At 55.8% G+C, this 17,964-nt stretch overlaps 1 protein-coding gene across 1 annotated transcript; it reads right to left on the bottom strand.

Annotated features, from left to right (window-relative positions):
- Window positions 1-4,295: 4,295 nt before the first annotated feature.
- Window positions 4,296-16,508, bottom strand: SHOX (short stature homeobox). Its single transcript, XM_032272137.1, has 5 exons — window positions 15,902-16,508; window positions 12,318-12,526; window positions 7,130-7,187; window positions 6,948-7,036; window positions 4,296-4,541 (listed from the first exon to the last, which is right to left on the bottom strand). The coding sequence occupies exons 1-5, from the start codon at window positions 16,176-16,178 to the stop codon at window positions 4,296-4,298; spliced, it is 879 nt and encodes a 292-aa protein (XP_032128028.1). The 5' UTR covers window positions 16,179-16,508.
- Window positions 16,509-17,964: the final 1,456 nt, after the last annotated feature.

Below are 17,964 nucleotides of genomic sequence, written 5' to 3'. Positions count from 1 at the left end.
GGGAGAAAAGCAGAAGACCCCGCCGGGCTGAACAGAAACAAGCCCTCCACGCACCCAGTCCTCGGGGTTGCCTCTGCTTCGGGGGGCCCATTTTTTTGAGACGGAGTCTGGCACTTATCACCCAGGCTGGAGCGCAGTGGTGCCATCTTGGCTCAGCGCAACCTCCACCTCCCGGGTTCAAGTGATCCTCCTGCCTCAGCCTCCGAGTACCTGGCATTTTAGGCGTCTGCCACCACGCCCTGCTAATTTTTGTATTTTTAGTAGAGACGGGGTTTCACCATCTTGGCCAGGCTGGCCTTGAACCCCCGACCTCGTGATCCACCCGCCTCAGCCTCCCAAAGTGGTGGGATTACAGGCACAAGACACAGTGCCCGGCCCAGGAAATCTATTTTAAAAGTTCTGATTCCGGCCAGGCGCAGTGGCTCACACCTGTCATCTCAGCACTTTGAGAGGCCGAGGCGGGCAGATCACCTGAGGTCACGAGTTTGAGACCAGCCTGGCCAACCCGGTGAAACACTGTCTCTATAAAAACACACAAAAAAAGTAGCCAGGTATGGTGGTGGGCATCTGTCATCCCAGGTACTCCAGAGGCTGAGGCAGGAGAATCCCTTGAACCCGGAGGCGGAGGTTGCGGTGAGCCGAGATCACGCCACTGCGCACCAGCCTGGGCGACAAGAGCGAGACTCCGTCTCAAAAAGAAAAAACGTTAAAAAAAAGAAAAAAAAAAAGTTAAGATTCTACAGAGACCAGGAATATGTCTTTCTGCTCACGTGGTGTGAGCTTTTTGTGGGGAGGAAATTATGACAGATGGTTACGTTTCGATTTTTCAAAACGACTCTAAGCCGTTTTGGGGAGACAGGATGAACAAATCTTACCAAGCACTTTTCCCAACTGTTACATACTCTGATGAATGAAGCCACGTCTCAAAGATTCAAAATGCAATTCTTCTTTTAAAGAAAAATTTCAGCTTAACTACAAAACCCTCTCTTTCTCTGTCTTTTTTTTTTTAAATTCCCAGGTTTTTAAAAAGAAAACTGAATGAGGCAAAGTGTCGACATGCCCCCGGTTAAAAGAACCAGAAGGTGATTTGAAAACACGGAATGTGCGTTCTTTCTCTGTCTCTGACGTTTTACAGGGGTCCTAACTTTTTTTTTTTTTTTTTTTTTTTTTTTTTTGAGATGGAGTTTCGCTCTTGTTACCCAGTCTGGAGTGCAATGGCACGATCTCGGCTCACCGCAACCTCCGCCTCCTGGGTTCAGGCAATTCTCCTGCCTCAGCCTCCCGAGTAGCTGGGATTACAGGTACGCGCCGCCATGCCCAGCTGATTTTTTGTATTTTTGGTAGAGACGGGGTTTCACCGTGTTGACCAGGATGGTCTCGATCTCTTGACCTCGTGATCCACCCGCCTCGGCCTCCCAAAGTGCGTTGAAGGGGCTTTTTGGTTTGTATAAAGAGTTATCGGAAGGTAGAATTGAGACAGGTCCAAATGTAGGTGCATTTCAGCTCACTGACAAGGTAGGAAGTGTTCTCCTAGGCCGGGCGCGGTGGCTCCTGCCTGTCATCCCAGCACTTTGGGAGGCCGAGGTGGGCAGATCACCGGAGGTCAGGACTTTGAGACCAGCCTGAACCAGTCTCTCCTAAAAATGCAAAAATTAGCCAGGCATGGTGGCAGGTGCCTGTAATCCCAGCTCTCTGGGAGACTGAGGCAGGAGAATTGCTTGAACCCCAGGGCGGTGGAGGTTGCAATGAGCTGAGCTGGTCCTATTGCATTCCAGCCTGAGTGACAGAGCGAGACTCCATCTCAAAAAAAAAAATATTTTCTTATCTGGCAGGAAAAAGGGTTTTTTTTTTCTTCCCAGCTCGGTCAGGGAGAAGTATCTAAATCAGAAGCTAGGAAAGAAAGCCGGCCAGGCTGAATCCGGGAAGGTGCAGGCATGGTTTGGAAATGAGACAGTTGACCACGGAACGTTACTGACGGTGGGCTGGGAAGAAGAGAAACGTTGTTCGTCTCTGGAAAGGCCTGGGTAACGCACCTAAAACATGCACATAAATCTTGGAGGTCAGGAAGCCCTTGTTGTGTTCCCAGAAAACCCATCAGAACATGCAAAGCGGATCTCCCAAAACCTGGGTGCAGAACCCTGAATGTTTTGGGTCGGGTCATTTCAAGCGGGTGTCCACACCACCCCAGCGGGGATGGTAGGTTGCTATTCAAGCTTTATAAAACGGGGGGGGGGACCCTGGGAGGCCCAGGCGGCCGATCACCTGAGGTCAAGAGTTCGAGACCAGCTTGGCCAACAGGGCGAAACCCCGTCTCTACTAAAAATACAAAAAATCAGCCGGGCGTGGTGGCGGGTGCCTGTCATCCCGGCGACTCAGGAGGCCCAGGCAGGAGGATGGCTTGAACCCGGGAGGCGGAGGTTGCCGTGAGCCGAGATCGCGCCACTGCCCTCCAGCCTGGGCCACGTAACACGTCTCTGTGTCCAAAAAGAAAAAAATCTACGAGGATGCTGAACCTACAAGTTGGAAGCACTTATATCTGCAAAGACCTTCCAAGTCCCTGGATCTGTCCCTAGCTTTTACCCTTCCCAGGCAGAAACAGGTCATGTACCAAACTCACATCCCGACACCCCCGATCTCTTTAATCCCCTTTGGAAAGACACAGCCACAGGCACCCAGGAAAGATTGCCGTGGAAAGATTGCACGGCACCCAGGGCAATGTCCACACCATGATTTCTGCCACGGGCCCTGAGTGGCCAGGCGGCCAGCGCTTCGAAAAGAGGTCATGCCTTTACACCTCAGACGCTGATGGGGTCAAGAGTGCTCTTATTTTTCTCTTTTAAATCTATAATATTTATAATATTGCACTTCATTGCATTTCACTAAAAGTAAATTCTGCACCAGTATGATACCTTCAAACCACGAGTCCACATCTCAGGCAAGTCATTTGCGTCTGAATTCTGCAAATCAGCAAAAAAAAAAAAAAACCCCAAACCAAACCAAACCAAAACCCAGTCGATTGGGAACCAAATACTGCAAAAAGTTGTCAAGTCGCCTCTTCTGTGGCACAAGGGACCCCGACCCGTTCCAGTGCTGTGGGGCCTGCTGTGTTGGCTGACCTCATGCTCCTCAGTCAGGTCCCCGGAAGGTGGGAGTCTCCACGTGGGAGGTTCGAGTCTCCCTCCCGTCCCCTTCCAAGCCCCGGTTCGCGTCCTCAGCCTCAGCCAGAGAACGGTTTCCTTATTGCTGCCTGGGAGGATGGGGGGCGGTGGAGGGGACCCCAGCCCCTGCCTCCTGAGGTTCCAAAGTCCACATTCAGATCCACACCGGTTCTGCAGCTCCTTGGACGAGGGAGGGTGTATATGGCAGTGAAGAAAATCCTTGGCAACGAAGAAATGGCGTTTCCATCGGAGACCAGCCCCGGGACCTTTGCAGTTTCCTCGACTCTAGGATCTTCCAAACCTGTGTAGTTAGCCGCATGCATGGAGGGGATCAGCGGAGGAGGACGCAGCCAGGTGGGGTTCCCCTTCTCCAGGGTCCCAGGACGCACGCGGGGCCTTGGAGAGGGGCCGGGCAGGGCGCACGGCGGCTCACCCCCTCCGCCTTCTGCACCATCTCCGCGAGGGTCTGGCTGGGTGGTGCGTGGACAGCCCCAGGAGACCCCTTCCCAGGTCTCTTGCCGGAGCCCCCGGATTGCACGAGCACGCGGGTGCCACCACGGTGCGCTGAGGAGCCCCCGGGGTGGAGGAGCAAGGAGGAGCCCCCCTGTTGCAGGAGCGCACGGGTGCAGGTGGACTGAGGGGCCCCCGGGTTGCAGGAGCGCACGGGTGCCGGCGCGCTGGGGAGCCCCCGGGTTGCAGGAGCGCACGGGTGCCGGCGCGCCGGGGAGCCCCCAGGTTGCAGGAGCGCACGGGTGCAGGTGGACTGAGGGGCCCCCTGGTTGCAGGAGCGCACGGGTGCCGGTGGACTGAGGAGCCCCGGGTTGCAGGAACGCACGGGTGCAGGTGGACTGAGGAGCCCCCGGGTTGCAGGAACGCACGGGTGCAGGTGGGCTGAGGAGCCCCGGGTTGCAGGAGCGCACGGGTGCAGGTGGACTGAGGAGCCCCCAGGTTGCAGAAGCGCACGGGTGCCGGCGCGCTGGGGAACCCCCAGGTTGCAGGAGCGCTGAGGGCCGCGTTGGCTCCGGGCCGTGGGAGGATTTCGCAGGGGAGGTGCAGTGCAGGACGCGGTGCAGGCGGGGTGCGCGGAGCCCCAGGGTCCGGAGGCGCGCAACGCTGGCGGGGGACCGCGCGCTGGGGTCAGAGCCCCAGGGCCTCCGCGTGCTTGCGCGCCTTGAGCCGCAGGTCGGCGATGCTGGAGTTTTTGCTGTTGCTCTTCGCGGCGGCGGCGACCACGGCGGCGGCCGAGGCGGACTCGGCCAGCGACGCGATGGGCAGCCCGAAGGGCGGCGGGGGGAACATCAGGTAGGGCGCGTGCGCCGCCAGGTGCGGGTGCAGGTGCGGGTGCGCGTGGGCCACGCCTTCCAGCTGCAGCTGAGCCTGGACCTGCGGAGCGGACCCGGGCGCGGTGAGGGCGCACGATGGGGGCTGCGGGACCCTCCCCGTCCCCCTGGCAGCCCCAGAACGCGTCTCTTCTCCCCTGGGGAGCGTCACCCCTTCTCCCACTCTGCAGACCACCCCCCACCCGACTGTCCTCTTTCCCCCTGGCCCAGAGCTGGCGCTGCCTTCGGGACCAGCCGGGCCTGGAGAATCCAAACAGGTCCCCGCAAAGCGCATTGGAGTGGGGTTCACATCCGGGCGCCCACCAGGGAGTTCCAGATGCGCTCTGTTTGCGGGGATTCAGGGTGTGAACATCAGCTCACCCCACCGCCCCAAGTAGGGAACACCAGCTTCCCAAGCCTCTCCCGGGGACACCCGCTGCCCAAGTCTCTCCGGGGGACACCAGGTCCCCAAGCCTCTTCCGGGGAAACCAGGTCCCCAAGCCTCTTCCGGGAACATCAGGTCCCCAAGCCTTTCCCGGGACACCCGCTTCCCAAGCCTCTCCCGGGGGAAAGCAGGTCCCCAAGTCTCTTCCGGAGAAAGCAGGTCCCCAAGCCTCTCCCTGGAGACACCAGGTCCCCAAGCCTCTCCCTTGGGAAAACCAGCTCCCCAACACTTTCCCAGGGACACCACGTCCCCAAGCCTGTGGGGTGGGAGACACTGGCTTCCCAACCCTCTCCCGCAGGAACATCAGGTCCCCAAGCCTCTCCCCAGGGACACCAGCTGCCCCAAGCCTCTCCTGGGGCACCTGCTCCCCAAGCCTCTTCCAGGAAAACCAGGTCCCCAAGCGTCTCCCCCAGTGACGTCTGGTCCCCAAGCCTCTCCTGGGGACTCCAGCTCCCCAAGGCTCCATTGCGCAAAGCCAGGCAGGCCTGCGGGCCCCAGCGGCCTCATTTCACTGGGTCCTGAGTCCCAGAGACTGTGCAAGAGGTGGGCTCTGTCTGCAGCCTGGAGGCCACGTGCCCAGGAGGGGAGAACAGGAGGGATATGGACCCCCGTCCTTCCGGCCTGAGCCGTCGAGACCTGGAGAGCTCCCGCTTGGGTCAGTTTCTGAATTGTTCATTTATGATTTATACCTTTATACCTGCCGCTCCCAGCCGCCACCCCCAACGCCCTCCACCCTCAGCCAGCAGAGGCAGAGGCCAGACATCTGGGACCTGAAGTCTTTCAGCAAACAAGCACCCAAATAAAAACCCAGACCTGTCCCTTTGGAATAAAACGGTCAAGAACGGAGGCCACGCGTTCCCCCTGCCAGCCCCGCCAACCCCGTTCCACCCAGGCTTGCACTCTGAACCCCCAAACTGGAAACCGAAGCGGAGCCCTGCTGTGTCCAGCCAGGGCGCACGTGGGTACTGTGCCCTCTTCTCCCGAGACCCCGCACCTCCTTCCACGCAGTTCCCAAATGCCCCCCATCCAATCCCCACACTGAGCCAGGGCAGAGGGGTGCCCTCGGGAAGCTTGGGCTCCGCAGCTGACTCCTGACCCCTTGGGCCAAAGAATCCCAGCGGTTCTCCCTCCCAAGTCAGCTGCGAGCTGAGCAGGGTGTCCCCAGCTCAGAGGTGCACAGCCCAGGACGGGGTCCAGGAGCCCGGCAGACGCCCCAGGCCCTCAGGCACTTGGGGGGGTTGGTGAAAGGGGCATGGGTTCCCCCCGGGACAGCAGCTCCCCAATGCTCTCTCCCCAGAACACCAGGTCCCCAAGGCTCTATCCCATCTCTGACACTCAGGCCCACACATCCCACCTTCCTTAACCAGGAAGACAGCCAGGTGGGGGGTGCCTCTCTGGGTGGGATTTCTCCCCACTCTGATTTTTGTAAGATTTCTGCTTAAGCCTGTATATGTGTCCACCTTTCCAAAGGTGGCTCTTGGAGTTCACAGCCTGATTTATATACATATATATATATATATTTTTTTTTTTTCTTTTTTTTAGACGCAGACTCAGAGTCTCGCTCTGTCGCCCAGGCTGGAGCGCAGTGGTGTCATCTCAGCTCCCTGCAACCTCCACCCCCGCAGGTTCAAGCCATTCTCCTGCCTCAGCCTCCCGAGTAGCTGGGATTACAGGCCATTCCACCATGCCCAGCTAGTTTTTATATTTTTAGTCGAGACAGGGGTTTCACCATGTTGGCCAGGCTGGTCTCGAACTCCTGACCTCAGGTGATCCGCCCACCTGGGCCTCCCAAAGTGCTGGGGTGACAGGCGTGAGCCCCCGCGCCCGCCCGGTCCCAGACGCTTCTAAATGCTCCCTTGGAAAAGCCACTGCCTCCCTCCCCGACCCCCCAACCCAGGGCTAGCCAAGAAGTCTCCAGGAGTAGCCGGGAGTGTCAGGATTTGGGAGCCATCGCGGGTTGGGGGGAAGCAGAGGAGGAGGCGACGGGGCCCCCCGGGGCTCTTCAGAGGAAGGAAAATAAGCTACCTGTTGGAAAGGCATCCGCAAAGCCCCCATATTCACGTAGGGCGCCACACGGCAGGCATCTAGGTGGTTGGCCGTGCCCAGGATGACACCTGCGGTGAAAGACAGGAGGTGTGAGTGTGGGGGTCCCCCCCAGGAAGGCCCCCCCCAGCTCCAGGGTCCCACCCCCAAGCCCCAACACCCACCTTTATGCATCTGGTTTTCCTGTTTCCGGCATTTCGCTCTCCGATTCTGGAACCACACCTTGGCGGAAAGGCAGACAGAGTTGCACAGGGTCTGAGACGTCAGCCCGGCCCCGCCAGGGAGCACCCTCCTACCAGGCTGCACGGAGCCCCTCTGCACCTCTGGGAGCCCCGAGGTAACTCATGGGGGCGACGCCAGCCCCTTACTGCCCCTCTGCGTCCACCCATGCGTAACTGGCTACCTAGACCTGGAAATGGCGTGGGTTTTTTTTTTTTTTTTTTGATGTTTGTCTGATTTTGTTTTCCTGTTTTCTTTGCTTTTTTTGCGACAGAGTCTCGCTGTCACCCAGGCTGGGGTGCAATGGCGCGATCTCGGCTCACCGCAACCGCCGCCTCCCGGGTTCCAGCGATTCTCCTGCCTCAGCCTCCCGAGTAGCCGGGATGACCGGTGCCCGCCACCACGCCAGGCTAATTTTTTTTTTTTTTTCTATTTTTCGAGGAGACGGGATTTCTCCACGTTGGCCAGGCTGGTCTTGAACTCCTGACCTCAGGTGATCCGCCCGCCACGGCCTCCCAAAGTCCTGGGATGAGCTTGGCCGAGAACTGGACATGGCTCAACCCTCTCTGCCCCACGGAAGTCAGACTTGTGAGTCCACACTGATGAATTTAAAATGAAAAAGTGCCTTCCGAGACAGTGGACATGCACTCTGCAACTTCGCGGCGTTCTGTGTGGGCACCCCGAACCCCAACAACGCCTGGAGACCCGGAGGGAGACCCCGACTTTCCACCTTCATACTTTACCCACGTAGGGGGTGAGCACATGGCCTAAGACCTCCCGAACCCAGAAAGTGCCTTTCCCTTCCCCGTGGCCTCCTCGGAAGCCCTGGGCAGCTGCAGGGGCTCCATTAATATTATGGGACTCATGCACATCCCGGAGAGGGCCCCCCATGAACAGCTGCGTGGAAGGGGCGTTCTGCTCCTCTTACGCCTTCTGAGTCTCGGGGGGAAGCCTTCAGGAAGCGGGGTGCGGCACAACAGAGGACCGTGGGCGCCCCTGTGAAGCAAACCTCAGAAGACCCTGGGAGTTTGGAAGCAAAACAGGCTGGTCTTGAACCCAGGACCCAGCGTCCCTCGGACCTTTCGGAATGGGATTTTCGCCTCCTAAGTGTCTCCGGCCGGGACGCAGGGCAGCTGGAAAAGTTTATCCTCTTCCCCAGCAAAGTAACGTTCCCTATCCGCCCCCCCCAAAAAAGGCCCCCAGCCTGGGGCTAACATTTAAATTCACCCATAATTGCCCTGTTTCCAAAGCCCGCCTTGAGACCCCAAAGCCATGCACCGCCCCCCCATGCCCCACGGCCAGCCGGCCACCCAGAAGTCCCTGGAAGGCCATTAAAAAAAAAAAGAAAAAACAGAATTCTCTTGAAATCTGGAAATCCTGCTTCACTCTCCCTTTCACGGAGCGAGGCGGGAAGAAAAAAATAAGATTATGGAGAATAAAAGTGATGCATTAGCTGCTGCGTGAAGCCCTAATAAATCAGGGCCCGAGTGATTGACGATCAATTCCAATTAGGCCTGAATATGGTAAGTGAAGTGTGTTACACTGTTTTAGACACTTATTTCTTCATTAACCACCGGTCACGGATTTCTCTCCCCGACGCCGCTAATGCGATTTCGTTTTGATTTCCATTAGAGACAGTAAATAATGACATTTAATTTAGCGCCGCGCCATCCGCCCGCAGATGTCTGTGGTAATTAAATTACAACCCGCCCCTCACCGTGGTCTCATAACTTTCCATTATGACGCCGACAGCTGGGCGATATGAGCTTCCCCGGCCTCGCCGAATATAAAAGGTTAATGACCAACAGCCCCGTCTGCGTGGCCAATTTATTGACGGCCAAGTTCCACAGTCAGTGGAAACTCCATCGGCCAAGCGTGGGGTACACGGTGTCCAGGGAGAGGTTCCCCAGGCCCTCTCGGATACGTGGGATGAAAACATCCCTCCTGGACCCCGTCCCCTGCACCCTGACCGCGTCCACGGGGTGACGTCCCTGTTCGGGCTCATTGATTTTTCAGGAGGACTTGAACCCTGCTGGGCAGCCTGACGGGACGGCGTTCCCTGCGGGCCATCGAGAATGATGACTTTCATTCTGTTCCCATATTTGTTTTTCTTATTATTTACGGGGGTTCAATTTCCCTGGGCCTCCTGGATCGATCGCCTTTGGCCTTCTCTCCCCCGCCCCGCCGAAGCCTGTTTTATTTTTACGGGGGGTTCTCGGGGTCTCTCCACACGCACCCCACGGTCACCGATGTCCTCCCACTCTGCTAAGGTCCTACTCCTTAATAAAGTACGGGAAAGAAATAGTGTGGAATTAAATTACAAGTAATTTATTTTTATAGAAAGAGTCCATCAGCGGCCGGGGAACTATGAGAGGTCCCGGGCAGACAGACGCACCAGGACATGACATCCGCGTCATATCCCCGTTAGGGAAACTTTAATTGTGTCATTAATTTATTCGGGGCCGTGCCATCCATCTTCCGGGAGAGGGCTGGGCGGGGAGGAAAGCCCTTTCTGACACAGCTCCCTTCCCTCCCCGAGGCCCCTTCTGACCAGCGTCTCCCCATCGGGGACACCCTGAGTTTGAATGGGTTGACCCGATCATCAACCCCATAGAAATGGAACGACATCAGGACTTAAAAAAAAAAAAATTATATATATATATAGACACACAGACATATGCACACACACATATATATAGTGTTTTACAAGATCTGTTATTAATATATATTTAATTTCATTATATATATATATTTTTTAATGAAAGCTCTCATAACACCTGCATGTAACACACACATGTATAAACATACGTACATATGTGTTTTATACATACAGTCAATTCCATTTTTATATATATATATATATATATGTATTTTAAGGAAAGATCTTGTAAAACACTCCCCCATCAGACGCGTCTGTATTCCAAGCAAAACCGACGGAAAAGTGCGTTTGAATACATTGACCTCGTGAAGAATTCTACGGGCACCTCTCGGGCTAAGCCCTTGGCTTTGAATGGATCTCTCCCCAGTGGGCAATTTTAATTTCATTTATTTTTGAACGGGTCCCCAGGGTCGGGGGATCTGTCCCCAGGAGGAGTTCCGCTTCCAGGGGGCTGACCTGTCAGGCGGGGGCTGGAAGGAGCCCCCTCTGGAACCTGCTCTCGCACCAGCACCCAGGAAATAAATTCAGACATTTAAGGGAATGTTTGCAGTGCAAGGAAGCCTGCTCAGAGGGGGCACTGTGGATGCGCACGTTCCTCTGGGAGCCCCCCCCAGGCCTGTGCTAATGGTCTGCTGTCACCCAGATGCCCAAAGGGTCCCTCATCCTCCCCAGAGCTCCTGGGCGCAGGGCGGAGGAGGCGTTGTGGGCAGGGGAGGAGGGAGCTGCAGGAAACAGAAGACCCTATTTCTGACCTCCTAGGGTCACCCTGCAGCCCTGTCCGTTAATCCTAAACACCCTGAGGACCCTGCTAGGATTCCTAACGATCCTAAATGCAGCCACCAGGGAAGGGGGGAGGGAATCGGGGGCCAAGATACATGTTTTTAAATGAAACAGCTTGTTAAACACCCTGCCTCAAAAGCTTCTGGATCTTCCTGTCCCAATCAAAATCGAAGTGAAGTTGTGTTTGAACGGAATGACCCGATCATCAACCCCACGGGAGCTGAAGGCAATCAGGGGTCAAAATATATAAACATTTATATAAACAAATATATATTATAGATATACAAATAAATACATCTACAGATATGCATATTTGTACAAAGAAATGTATATACAAATACGCCTTTTGTATAAAGAAATATTTGTTTGCTCTTATATATATGTGTATGTGTATATGTTGTGCGTTTACATATATATAGACACATATATATAAATATATATATTTGCCTTTTTATATATATATACACACATATACAAATATATATATTTGCCTGTATAGATATATATCTACAAATGAGTATATACAAATATGTGTTTGCCTTTATAGATGAATATGTCTACAAATAAATATATACAATATATGTTTTCCTATAAATATATCTACAAATAAATATAAACAAATATGTTGGCCTTTATATATATAAATACATATGTTATATGCCTTTATATATATATGTTGTATGCCTTCATATATATAAATATATATTTTTTATGTCTTTATATACATATAACTACGTTATATGCCTTTATATATATAAGTATATTGTATGCCTTTATATATATAAATATATATATTTTATATGTGTTTATATATAACTATGTCGTATGCCTTTGTATATAGAAATATATATATTTTACATGCCTTTACATATATATATATAAGTATGTTGTATGCCTTTATATATATACATATATATTTTACATGCCTTTACATATATATATATAAGTATGTTGTATGCCTTTATATATATACATATATATTTTACATGCCTTTATATATATATAACTATGTTGTATGCCTGTATATATATATAAATGTATATATTTTACATGCCTTTATATACATGTAACTGTTATATGCCTTTATATATATATATTTTACATGCCTTTATATATGTATAACTATGTTATATGCCTGTATATATATCAATATATATATTTTACAGGCCTTTATATATATGTAAGTATGTTGTATGCCTTTACATATATTTTACATGCCTTCATATATATATAACTATGTTGTATGCCTGTATATATATAAATATATATATTTTGTATGCCTTTATATATGTATAACTGTTCTATGCCTTTATATATATAAATATATATATTTTACAGGCCTTTATATATATGTATGTATGTTGTATGCCTTTATATATATAAATATACATATAAAGGCAAACAAATATATATATAGAAATATACAAGAGCCCTGTATACACAAAAACGCAAATCAATGCCTATGCGCATACACATATGTAATATACATGCATGTGCGCATACACATATGTAATATACATGCATATGCGTGTAGATGTATTTGTCTGAGCTTCGTGCAAACCAACCCGGTGAAGCCACCCTGCAGGCCGCAGGCGTGTCCCGGGTGCCCCGCGCGCCCCGCACCCCAGCTCCGCGCGCTCCGGGCAGGGCGCAGGTGGCACCGGCGGCGCGCCCGGAGGGCCCCGCGTTCCTACCTGCACGCGCGCCTCCGAGAGCCCCAGGCGCTGGCTGAGCTCCTCCCGCATGAAGGCGTCGGGGTAGTGCGTCTCGTCGAACAGCCGCTCCAGCTCGTTGAGCTGCTCCAGGGTGAAGTTGGTGCGGCTGCGCCTCTGCTTCAGCTTGGCCTGCCCGTCCTCGTCCTCCGACTTCACGTCCTCGCGTTTGTCTTTGCATTCGTAAATCCCTGCGTGGCGGCGGGGGGCGCGGGGCTGAGGCCGGGGGGCGCCTCTCCAAAGCCTCCCGGGGTCCCCTCCGCGCGCGCCCGCCTCCCCCCAGCTCCGCGCGCGGGTCCAGCGCGCAGACAACCTGGCACCGCGCGCGCATCGCGTGGGGTTATTTTTACGCAACGCGGCCACCTTTTCCCGTGTCCCGCGGTGGAGACTGGGAACCCCGAAAACCCAATGCGCCTTTACGCAGGGACCGCGTAGACCCCACGCGGCAAAACCCGAGGAGGACACTCGCTTTTTTGGATAACAACCTTGTTTTCTTGGCCCCGTCTCCAAATCGTTTCCTCAATTACCCACTTCTAGTCTGTTGACGTAACCTAACCTTTTTATGATGATGATTATTTTAAAGGAGAGTGGGGTGTCAAATCATACTCTGAAAGGAAATTATTTATTTTTTTTTTTAGGAAGAGTTGCCGACTGTGGGGTCCCCGGCGGGGCGCTCAGGGAACGGGACGGGCAGGTTGCGGATTCTAGGTCCGCGGAGAGACGGTATCCCCGGGTGCAGCGCAGCTGGGCTTGGCGATACGGGTCCCTCCGGGGAGTGGCCGAGCTACGAGCCCCTCCTCACAGAACCTGTTTCTGACCAGAACAGCTGAACCCCGTATGGGGAACGCACCACCGCAGCCTTGGGAGTCGAACCGCGTTCGGAAAAATCCCTCTTTCCCAGGTACACGCGGTCAGGCGCGCACCCACCCCAGCAGGGTACCAGAAATGGCACTGCGTCCCCTCCAAAAAACGGTGACCTGCGAGACAGGGAAGGGCATGAAAAGTCCGCTCTGAGCCGCTTCCAGCTGAAAAGCGTTTTGTTCGTAATGTTAGACACTCAGACCCTGACCATGCCCTTCTTCGACCCAGGGTTGGTGAAAGCGGCTCCTCCAACTCCCCTCTGTTCCCATCTCCGGCCTTCTGGGAACAGAGGAAGACCCCGCGCGGCCTAGGCTGGTGCCAAGGGTAAAAACGCTGACATTTGCAAGTTTAGCCTTGAAACAGCCTCAGAGGCCCCGGGTCACCCAGAAACTTGCAAAGCTGACAAATCCAACCTGTGTAAAGGGAACCCGGTAAAGGCCAGCGCCGCGTTCTCTCTGTTCCTTCCACCGCCCACCCCAGGGCCTCCCGCGAGCTGGATTCAGCGCCGGCCACTTATTCCAGCGTGGACTTCAGACTCCCTTTGGCCTCCTAAAACGCACGTGCTTCCAAGAACGCGGCGTTCCTTCCCCACCCTGAATCCTTTTCCTGGAGCGGGTCCTGGAGCTTCCTCCTTCATTTCTCTTAAGTGTAAACCGCACAGATGGAGGCCAGCTGATAAACCGGGCTTCGGAGGGTGCAAGCACCCGCCTGCCGGCTTTGCAAAAGCCACGGGATTCCACGGGTGGGTGCCCGGGAGTCCTCACCCGACTCTCCAACCACCATTTACCTCCAGCATGGGACACAGCGCTGGTGGGGTCTGTCCCTGCCCAGTCAAGGGGAAAGGGTAGCGGCGGACTCACTCTGGGTCCCCTCCTGGGTCCCCGAATTCTTATTTTCCGCTTTCAAACGGCCTGGAGTACCCTTTGCTTTGGCACGTTGGCCGCACCCTGGGACCCGCGGCCAGGGGGAAGAAGAGAGAGGCCAGAGGAGGAAATCCGCGCCTCTGGGAAGGACGGGGGAAAAGGAACCCTACAGAACTGGCCGCTGCGCCCTGCGGAACGTCTGACATTCATTCAAGTCAGGCCCTAAAAGTCTGGGGCGCAGCCTCGCGTCTAGGGAAGGTGGCTGTCTTTGTATGAGTCGCGGGGCCGGCTGTGCGGGGTCTGGACGTGCCAATGAACTGCTGGGTGAGCCGGGCCGGCTCTGCGCGCGTGGACGCCCGGCCGCCCGAGCCCTGATTTACAATTGGTACCCACCGTTGTGCTTTCACAGGCTCAAGGCCTTGGGACCCTGTCTGGTCACCAGTTCGCCCGCAAGGCCATCCATTCCCCTGGAACTGTGCCACCCACAACCCAAAATGTAGGCCCCAGAAAAGCAGGTAGCCCCAGAGGGTTAGGAAGAACGACCTTCGGGTGGGTTCCCCCTGCCCTCCCACCTCTGGGAGCCCATCAGCGGAGATGAGATTCTCTCTCTCTCTCTGTGTAATGAAAAAGGAATAGCTGTGAATAGTCCTCTGCAGTTCTGCCCCTGACACTTTTCGCTCATTTCACCCTTAAGCCTTGCAGAGACCCGGTGGTGTGTTTGGAGGGAGATCTGGGGTACACACGGCCTCTCCCAGCCCGATTTCCACCTCGGGGAGATCTCCCAAGGAGCGTTCTGGAGCCACAGCTGGAGGAGAGCCCCCAGGGCCGGCCTGCCTGCCTGAAACCCGGCTCCGCGCTGACAGCCTGCAGTAGGACGGGCCTGGAAGCCACCAGCTTCCCGGGGCGCCCTCACGCCCCATCCAGATCCCGGCCCCATCCAGATCCCGGCCACCTGCGGGCACCGGACTGGTTTTGATTTAGACAACAGCTTTCACCGAGATCCAGCCTCGAGGATCAAAGGGAAACAGAAGCAGGCAGGTCGGGGCCTTTGGGTCTGTTTCCCCCACGCAGCCCGGAGTCTAAGCCTGTTCTCGGGTAGCCGGGGAGGCGCGGGGGAGAGAGCTCCCCTTTCCGCGTGGGTGACCTCAGGTCCAGTCCAGACACAGGGAGACTGAGGCAGAAACCCACACCCGAAGACGCCAGGCCCTAGCGCGCTCACGCCTGTCACCCCAGCACTTTGGGAGGCCGAGGCGGGCTGATCACTTGAGGTCAGGAGTTCGAGGCCAGCCTGGCCAACATGGAGAAACCCCCGTCTCTACTAAAAACGCAGAAAAATTAGCCCGGTGTGCCGGCGGGTGCCTGTAGTCCCAGCTACTCCGGAGGCCGAGGCAGGAGAATCGCTTGAACCCGGGAGGCGGAGGTTGCGGTGAGCCGAGATCGCGCCGCTGCGCTCCAGCCTGGGCGACACAGCGAGACTCTGCTTCAAAAATATGTACATATATGTGTGTTTATAGCAGGCCCTACGGCCACCACGATCCACCGCAGCCCCGTGTCTGCGCCCAAGCCAGGGGGCTCGAGTCTGCGGGCAGCGCGCGGCCCCAGCTCCGATCCTCCTTGCCCCCCCAGACTCCCACCGTGGAGACCTCCCAGCTTCTCCAACGGGCTCCACTCCTGCCTTCGTTTCCTTCTTAGGAAAATCCTGGCCTCGGGGCCTTCTCTTCCTAGCCGGAGAGCTGTAAATGTGCAGAGCGCGGCGCGCGCCGGCCGACTCCGTGGGGCGAGGCGGCTCCGAACCCCGGGAGGGGACCCTGGGGAAGCCGCGGGGCGCGCGGAGGAGCTTACCTTCCGCCACGCGCGCGGTGCCAAATTCCTTGAGCTTCTCCTTCTCATTGTCTACGTGGTCCTTGAACAAATGCACGGGGCAGTGGCCGGTGCCCTCCGTGAGGTCCTGGAGGCTGGAATCCGACGTCCCCAGCTCCCGCGAGCGCGCCAGTCCGCTCTCCAAAACTTCCCGGTAGGTGATGGAATCCTTCTTCCCGCCGCCGCCTCCGCCTCCCGCGTTCCCGTCCTTGCTTTTCTGGTCGAAAGATTTGGATACAAAAGCGGTGAGCTCTTCCATGGCTGAGGCCGGCGGGGAGGAACCTGCGCGGAGAGGACTCCAGGAAGCTTTGGAGGCGCTGGGGCCGGTGGGTGCGCGCGTCTCCCCGCGCGGAGGAGGGAGGAAGGCGGCCCGTGCGCGCGCGGGTGGATCTCCAGCGCTGTTATTTACGCCTTTCCATTGGAAATCTCGCTATTTATACGCGGCGACCTCGCCCAGCCCCCCGCGCGCCGCCTGTCTGGAGCAATTACGGGAGTCTGGGCTCCGCGGCGGACGCACGCAGGGACGCGGTCTCTCCCCCACCCTCCCCAAGGCCGGCAATTGGGTTTCTTCTCATTTCATCACCGTTTGGCGTCCGCGCAAAGAGGTGCGAAGAGGTAAAGATGCCGTTTTTGTTTCTTTCTTTGCTTTTTTTTTTTTCTTTTTTTTTTTTTTTTTTTTTGGCAGGGAGAGCGCGCGCACCACCAGCGCCCCCCAAGACCGGTCCCCGCGTTTCTCTTCTGTCCGTGGCTGCGGCGTAAAGCAAAGTGGACCAGGACTTCGCGGGGCTGGAGAGAGGAGGGTCCCAGCCGTTCCGCGCCCCCTTCTCTTCCAGGGGAGGAGCGCAGAGCCCGGCGCCTGGACCGTTCCAAGAACCGCCCCCCCCTTTCCCAAGGCGGAGATGGAGAGGGGACCCGGGGCGCGTCGGGACCCGCGATTTTGCAACTTGGAGGCTGCGTGCGTTTGGATGGACGGATGGAGACGCCGGCGGAGGCCGCTCGGAGCCGGATGGAGGAGCAGGGGGCGCGCGGGTGAGATGGAAAGCGCCTGAAGGACCCCCAAAGTCAGAAGAAGGGGCCCGGTGTCCCTAAACCTGGACGCCAGCGCCTGGGCGGAGGCTGAGGATCCCCGCGGCCGTCTCCCGGGTCCCCAGCGCCCGCAGAAAGGAGCTGGGGTCCCCGGGAGGACCGGTTCGTGCAGACCGGGTCCTTTCTGCACCCGCCAGACCCCGGCAGACCCGGGATCGAGGCCGCCGCCCCCCACTTAGCGCCGCGCTGGCACCCTGGCGTCTCGGATATTTATTGGGGAGACTCTTATATAGAGAGACACACTTCGTGTTTTTGGTTTTCCTCGCGGGTGACCCTGCTCGGCCCCTCCCGCGTCGCGTGGTGGAAGCCGGGGTTCGCCTCCGCGAGCTGACATTCCTTTTCCACGTCCTGGAAACCAAATAAAGTTGAGGATTTTTTTTTTTTCTCCTTTTCCTGTAAAATGCCTTCATCCTTCCCCCTCCCCCATCGCGTTTGGAGCTGAGGAGGGTCCCGGGGAAGTGTGAGTTTTTTTTGGGGGGGGGGAGGGAGAAGCTCCTTTGCGGGTTTCGGGGGAGACACCCCTTGGAAGCGCCCAGCGTTGGCGCTCGGGAGCCGGGCCCTGGTTTCCTGCATCGGAAAGAAAGGGAGACGTTTCTCCCGACCCCAGGGCCCAGGTGGGGGTACCACGTAAAGGGGGGGCGCTGAGGGGAGGGGGAGGAGCTGAGGAGGTGGAGAAATAGCTGTCCTGATTCTTCCCTCCCTCCTCTACCTCCTCCTTCTGCGCCGTCCTCCCTTCTTTCATCCACCCTCCACCCTTCCCTCCTTCTTTCTCCCCATGTTTTTCTCTCCCTCCCTCCCTCCTCCTCCTCCTTCCTCTTCCCTCCTTCCTTCCTCCCCCTTTGCCTCCTGCTCTTCTCTACTTTCCTCCTGTCCCTTCTTTTCCCTCCTTTTCTCCCTCCCTCACTTCCTTCCTCTTTCCTTCCTTCCTCCATCCCTCACTTCATTCCTTCCTTCCTCCT

The sequence above is a fragment of the Sapajus apella genome, unplaced genomic scaffold, assembly GCF_009761245.1.
Source record: "Sapajus apella isolate SASKATOON/1434 unplaced genomic scaffold, GSC_monkey_1.0 scaffold300, whole genome shotgun sequence".
NCBI classification, from domain to species: domain Eukaryota; kingdom Metazoa; phylum Chordata; class Mammalia; order Primates; family Cebidae; genus Sapajus; species Sapajus apella.
This window is presented reverse-complemented; position numbering and strand designations above follow the sequence as displayed.

Excerpts from the sequence above, each read along its gene's own strand:
- SHOX (XM_032272137.1), bottom strand. The coding sequence starts at position 16,178 with ATGGAAGAGCTCACCGCTTTTGTATCCAAATCTTTCGACCAGAAAAGC. Across the intron at positions 12,527-15,901 it reads CACCGCGCGCGTGGCGGAAG|GGATTTACGAATGCAAAGAC; the intron begins GTAAGCTCCTCC and ends GCCGCCACGCAG. Across the intron at positions 4,542-6,947 it reads TGCGGATGCCTTTCCAACAG|GTCCAGGCTCAGCTGCAGCT; the intron begins GTAGCTTATTTT and ends TCCGCTCCGCAG.